The following is a 6,813-nucleotide window of genomic DNA, read 5'->3' as shown; positions in this document are numbered from 1 at the left end:
GAACTTAAATATTAATGGGCTTGTTCCACCATAAAAACTCTAATCATCTAAGCTAGGCTTAGTTCACACTCGGCCCTTTGCTGATCTACGTGTCAAGCCGAAGCTTGCACTGAATTAAGATTTATCCTTCATTGGCGTCACTTAGTATTTTTACATGACTGTGATCACTTGTCTCACAGTTTAGTATTTTTACATGACTGTGATCACTTGTCTCACAGTATCACCTAAGGATGGTTTTCAAATCAACCTGAAATCAAATAGCCGCAGTGACCATGTGCGCCTTGCGTGCATAATAAGACTAATTAAGCAGGACATCGGTGCAACTCTAACTACTAGAACAACGGCACCGGCACGGCCTTGAGTGGCGTGACCATTTTGAGCGATGTGCCGAACCGGCCCCTAACATCGACGTCGCATGGCTGCATCCCGTCGGGCAGTCTCCACTCAAACGCGTGAAGTACGGACGCGAGGATCAGCGTCACCACCCTCGTGGCCATGGGTGTCCCAGGGCACGCCCTCTTCCCTGCCCCGAACGGCATGAACTCCCCCTGGTCCTTGCGCCGGAAATCCATGTCCGCCCCTAGGAATCTCTCAGGGATGAACTCCTCGGGCTGTTTCCACAGCGCCGGGTCGCGCATTATGGCCCATAGGTTGACGATCAGCTTGGTGCCCTTGGACACCGCAAAGCCGCCGACCTCGGCGCCATCAGCCATGGCCTCGTGCGGCATCAGGAGCGGGCTCGGCGGGTGAAGCCGCATGGTCTCCATCACCACAGCGCGCAGGTATGGCATCCTGCCGACGTCGGACTCGTCAGGGTGCTGCTTCGAGCCGAGAGCTTCCCACAACTCGGCGCGAACCTTTGACATCACGGCCGGTTGCCGGAGTAGCTCGGCCATCGTCCACTCCACTGTGATCGAGTTAGTCTCCGCCCCTGACACGAACAAGTCCTGGAGGCACAGAATATTTTTCTTGTTAGTTTAGGTCCCTGACACGAACAAGTCCTGGAGACACAGAATATTTTTCTCGTTAGTTTAGGTCACTTTGAAGTGTTAGTACAAACATCCGATGAAAGAGGCGGTGCCTAAGGATTCACTTAGGCATGCTTACACGTAGGCAATGACGAACCGCCTTGCGTAGGGTCTAATTGGAAGTCTATGTCAAATGAATCATATTTCAATGAAAGTTGTTGTAGTTTACTTATTTATGTGCTCTAAATTAATATATATACACATATAATATCATGAACACGTCGCTGATAGTTAAAACCATATGACTGCCTAAGCCACGCCTAGGGAGCTTAAGCGTCACTTAGACGACACAAGGCGAAGGCCGAACTCCAGGCTTAGTCCTGGTGCTCTTTCAACCTCGATACAAACCGTTAATATCATTCCCTAGATGTGATAGATGTCTAATTGCATAATTAATATAGATGGAGTGCGTATCCTCCAACTGCATGAATAATGATTAGTCAATGTTGATAGGTCAAATGATCGACTTGGGCACGATAGCGGCCGCTCTATCCACTAGACCACTAGCACAAGTCTACATATTTGATATCTGGCAGCCTACGCACGTGCACTTGACATAAGAAACCAAAGAAACAAAACCTTGATCGATCACTGCCCCAATTAAATCTCTAAAGATAAGAGGTGCCCCGTGAGGGGAGTAACGTGTAAGGGCACCGGCAGTTTATCCAGTTACATGCCTGATGACTCATATCTTTGATATACAATTTCACATTTTTCTTTGAGTTGGCACCATTATATTTTGTATATGTACGAAAATCCTAGATGGAGGAGGAGCTCCATGGAGCTCTTTATTGAAAACATAAGTTTCGGAATGTTCTGAAAACAATCACACGTCCTTACGGATGTATACTATATGTGTGAAGGTGATATACATTATAGTGAGAGTACATTAAAAATGGTAATATCGTGATTTTGGGCCTCCTTTGATTCTTTGTTTTATTGGAATCTCATAGGGATTTCATAGGATAGAATTTTCAAAGGAAAATTTTGTATTGAGCTCTTTGGTTTGTAGGAATGGGTTCCTATTCCTATGTAGGATAAATTTCAATCCTTCACACTTTATAGAAAAAATTAGCCTAAACTCAATGGAAAAATCCCTATCCTATGCATCAAATGACATCTTTTTTTACAGGAATTGAGATGCATGTCATCTCACTTCCTATGAAGTTCCTATTCCTACAATATTTCTATCCTATGAACCAAAGAGGCCAAAAGTTTTAAATAGTACATGCACTGTTCATCATTAAAAATGCGTGAACTTGTCATTTTGTGTAGTTCTCACCATATTTTTTGGATTTTTTTGAAACTTCAAAAGGTGATTTTTAATTTTTTTTGTTTCAAAAAAAGAGCTCCGTGGATCTCGTCCTCCAAAATGCCCTACTCATACGAGTACTACAATACTAGTAAACTAAAAGCTACTCCTCCGTTCCTAAATATTTGTCTTTTTAGAGATTTCAAATGGATTATCACATGTGGATGTATATAGACAAATTTTAGAGTGTAGATTCACTCATTTTGCTCTGTGTGTAGTCATTCTTGTTGAAATCTCTAGAAAGACAAATATTTAGGAACGGAGGGAGTACATGACATATTTTTCTATGACAATGTTATCATTTCCATCTAAACCATATGTGAACTATAAAAAATAGAGATGTTTGATAATTGCACTATATCTACAGAGTGCATCAGATTACATCGAAGAAACTAAAAGAAACTTCAATAAAAAGATCCTCGATATAGTACACCGTTATATTGAAGTTTTTTTTTTGAGCCATCGTCTCTAGTTTCACCTTTTGCAACTGATTTTTTTGCTTTTCTTTGACCTTTTTGCAACTGATTCAGATGATAATTTTCGCACGGTGCAAATTTGCCCGAGAAGATATTATCCTTTGGATTGTGGAGTACTTTTTGTACGGACACAACACCATTTAGTATTAGGTTACGAGCATATAGTGGCTAGCTAAGTACTCCTAGTATGAAAATGACTTACGTACGTACCGAAAGAAAGCAATTGAGAGCCTCGAGGCTGAGCTGATCCACCGAGTGAAGCTGGAGTAGGACGTCTAAGAAATCATCTTTCCTTTCACCTTCGTATTTCATACGGCGGCCGATGATCGGGTCGAAGAAGTCATTGAACCGCCTCAGGTACTGTGTGGTGCGCCGGCGGCGGCCCTGCAAGTCTAGCGCGGAGAGCACCGGGAAGAGGTCCGACAAGTTGGGCTTGGTGAACTCCTCCACCATGCCCCTGATGAGCACCTCCAGTTCCTGCGCGCGGTCCGAGCTCATATCGGCCACATCCTCGGAGAATAGCACGTTGGACACAAGGTTTAGCACGCCGGAGAACACGACACGGCCGACGTCCACCGTCTCGCCGGCGTGATGGGCGCGTAGGCTGCCGACGAGCTCCCTCACCTTCACCTCCCGCACAGCCCGCGTCGCGTCGAGGCCGCGCGCCGAGAAGAGGTGGTTGGTGCACACGGCGCGGAGGCGCTTCCACAGCGGGCTGGTGCACGGCAGCCACACTATGGAGCGCTCGTGGTTTCCCAGCGCGCGCCCGGCGTCGGTGATGGACCGCGCGGCCAGGAGGTGGTCGTACTTCTGCAGGATGTCGCGGGCGCCAGACGCGGACGAGGCGACGATGGCAGTGGTCGTGCCGAGCTTCAAGGACATGACGGGGCCGTACACCCCGGCGAGCCTTGCCAGGGCGTGGTGCGGTTCGCCTTGCAGGTGGAAGATGTTGCCGATGAAAGGGATTGGCGCCGGGCCCGGCGGCCGTCGGGCATTGCTGGAGCTCGTCTTTGGGTTGTGTCTGCCACAGACGAAGACTTTGTAGAGGATGCAAGAGGCGGCCGAGGCGTAGAGGAGCCATAGTACAGTAGAAGTCTCCATTTTAATTCGACACTTAGGAAGTTAGGATGCTATGGCAGTCGGTGGAATCAGCTGAGCAGTATGCACGGTCTTATATAGCGGCCGAAGCATAATTTTCTGAGATGTATGCATAGACTAACCAGTACATATACAAATTACAAGAAGCAGAATCACTAATCTTGGACGTCATTGTTCCTTTAGTAATATAAAACATCAACACACATTTAAGTTTGCCGAACTCCATTAGCAATCAACCAGAGGCGTACGTGATAAAGCCACAGACATCCTCCGATTCTCCAGATCCAGCAAATCTCATGCTATTACTCCCGCAATGTTAGCTGCAAATGGCATCCATCCATGTTACCTGTGCAAAGCCACTAGTGTTTGATTACGGACACGGCTCTGACTTTTTATGGTAGGAGCATGTTCCCCGGCCGCCCACCCAACCGCCCACCGGAGGATTCCCGGGCGTGATTGGACGGATGGTGTAATGCTGGACTGGCTCCCGTCTGGTGTGCACGAACACGGTGGCGAATACAATACGAGCTCGCCCACCGCCCAGAAGGTGGACTAGCTCCAAGTTTTGCGCGAGCGGCGCGGCGCGGTGTTTTTCTTTTTGAAAAATCATATCGCTGCCAGTCTCGCGGAGCCGACCAGAGAGCGGCCTCGGTGATTGAGCGGAGCCGACGGCCGGCAGACGTGTCGCCTTGCCAAGGGCGACACGCGAGTTGCAGTTAAACAAACCTCTCTCTCTCTCTGACTCTTCTTCCGGCGAGGGTAAGTATACTCGGGCCCTGTGTGGGACTTGGACGCGAAGGAAGGGTTAGGAGAGTGACAGTAAAACCAAAAGATTAGCGGATAGGAGTGTGACATAACTAGATAATCCACTTGCCCTAGTTGAGTTTTTCCATTGCTAAGAAGCCGGATTTAGAAAATCCGGCAATGTACACGCACGCGGGCGTGGGCAGACGCGTCGAGAGCAACGCCGGATGACCCCTCATTTCTCATGCAAAACAGTCACACACCTTAAATCCGAATCTTCAACTCACACAAATCCATCCACGCCCATCATGCATGTGAATGTCAGTCCCTCACCCCACCAAACCAAAAAAAAAAACATGTGAATGTCATACGTAAATAAATATTCATTAGCAAAGAAAATACATAGTTCGAACATAAAATGTATTTTAGGTGCCCAATTCAAACATTAGCCTTTTGGTTTTCATTCTGAGTCTACATATGCTCCACAAGATCATTGAGTAATTGCATGTGCACCCGATGATCTCAAAGATTATGATTCATCTGTAGAAATTTCGCAACCTGATCTGCTTCTTGATCTTCCGGGATGGGGACTTACTCCCCAGGCGCTTCAAAATCATTGGTTTTGGCTACCCCATCACCCTCATCCTCGACAATCAAATTGTGCAAAATGACACAACATGTCATCAGCTGCCACAAAGTCTTTGATCCCCACATCATTGCAGCTCCACGAAAAATTCCCCAACGAGCTTGAAGCACTCCAAATGTCCTCTTCACATCCTTTCTAGTTGTTTCCCGCACTGTTGCAAACTGGCTTTGTTTCTTTCCTTGGTGATCAGATATGGCCTTCGCAAAAGCCGCCCACTGAGGATAGTTACCATCAGCAAGATAGTACCCCGTGTTGTAGTCATGGTCATTGACAGTGTAGTTGCATGGTGATGATTCCTCATTGCAAAGTCTCCTGAACACGGGAGATCGCTAAAGCACATTGATGTCATTGTGAGAACCACGGCCATTCCAGCGAAAACATGCAAAATCCATAAGTCATGTGATGTCACTGCTTTCAGTATGATGGTGACCTCTTTGGTGTGACCTTAGTACATTCCGCGCAAACCTTTGAGCGGTTCTGCCATTGCCAATGCATGCAATCAATTGAACCGAGCATACATGAAAAGCCTCTTGCCTCTCCAATATTCATCAACTTTTCTGCATCCTACATATTTGGTTCTCTTAGATACTTTACTCCAAGCACCTGCACCACGGTGTGGGCAAACCTCATAGTAGTCTTTAGGCATGTGCTCTCCCTCATCCGGACCATCTCACCAGCAGCGTCGACAGCAGTACCAAGTGCAAGCATCCTTATGAAGTAAATATGCCCTAGAGGCAATAATAAAGTTATTATTTATTTCCTTATTTCATGATAAATGTTTATTATTCATGCTGGAATTGTATTAACTGGAAACTTAGTACATGTGCGAATACATAGACAAAACATAGTGTTCCTAGTATGCCTCTACTTGACTAGCTCGTTAATCAAAGATGGTTATGTTTCCTAACCATAGACATGTGTTGTCATTTGATGAACGGAATCACATCATTAGGAGAATGATGTGATGGACAAGACCCATCCGTTAGCTTAGCATCATGATCGTTAAGGTTTCATTGCTACTGCTTTCTTCATGACTTATACATGTTCCTCAGATTATGAGATTATGCAACTCACGAATACACTTTGTGTGCTACCAAACGTCACAACGTAAAAGGATGATTATAAATGTGCTCTACAAGTGTCTCTGAAGGTGTTTGTTGGGTTGGCATAGATCAAGATTAGGATTTGTCACTCCGTGTTTCAGAGAGGTATCTCTGGGCCCTCTCGGTAATGCTCATCACTATAAGCCTTGCAAGCATTGTAACTAATGAGTTAGTTGCGGGATGAAATATTACAGAACGAGTAAAGATACTTGCCGGTAACAAGATTGAACTAGGTATGATGATACCGACGAACGAATCTCGGGCAAGTAACATACCGATGACAAAGGGAACAACGTATGTTGTTATGCAGTTTGAACGATAAAGATCTTCGTAGAATATGTAGGAACCAATATGAGCATCCAGGTTCTGCTATTGGTTATTGACTGGAGACGTGTCTCGGTCATGT

The 6,813-nt window shown here is 46.0% G+C and overlaps 1 protein-coding gene across 1 annotated transcript; it reads right to left on the bottom strand.

Annotated features, from left to right (window-relative positions):
• Positions 1 to 267: 267 nt before the first annotated feature.
• Positions 268 to 3,917, bottom strand: LOC123116254 (cytochrome P450 76M5-like). The gene is made up of 2 exons (XM_044537235.1): positions 3,027 to 3,917; positions 268 to 947 (listed from the first exon to the last, which is right to left on the bottom strand). Exons 1-2 carry the CDS (start codon positions 3,915 to 3,917, stop codon positions 333 to 335), a joined length of 1,506 nt encoding a protein of 501 aa, XP_044393170.1. The 3' UTR covers positions 268 to 332.
• Positions 3,918 to 6,813: the final 2,896 nt, after the last annotated feature.

Source organism: Triticum aestivum, chromosome 5B, assembly GCF_018294505.1.
Source record: "Triticum aestivum cultivar Chinese Spring chromosome 5B, IWGSC CS RefSeq v2.1, whole genome shotgun sequence".
Classification (NCBI taxonomy): Eukaryota; Viridiplantae; Streptophyta; class Magnoliopsida; order Poales; family Poaceae; genus Triticum; species Triticum aestivum.
This window is presented reverse-complemented; position numbering and strand designations above follow the sequence as displayed.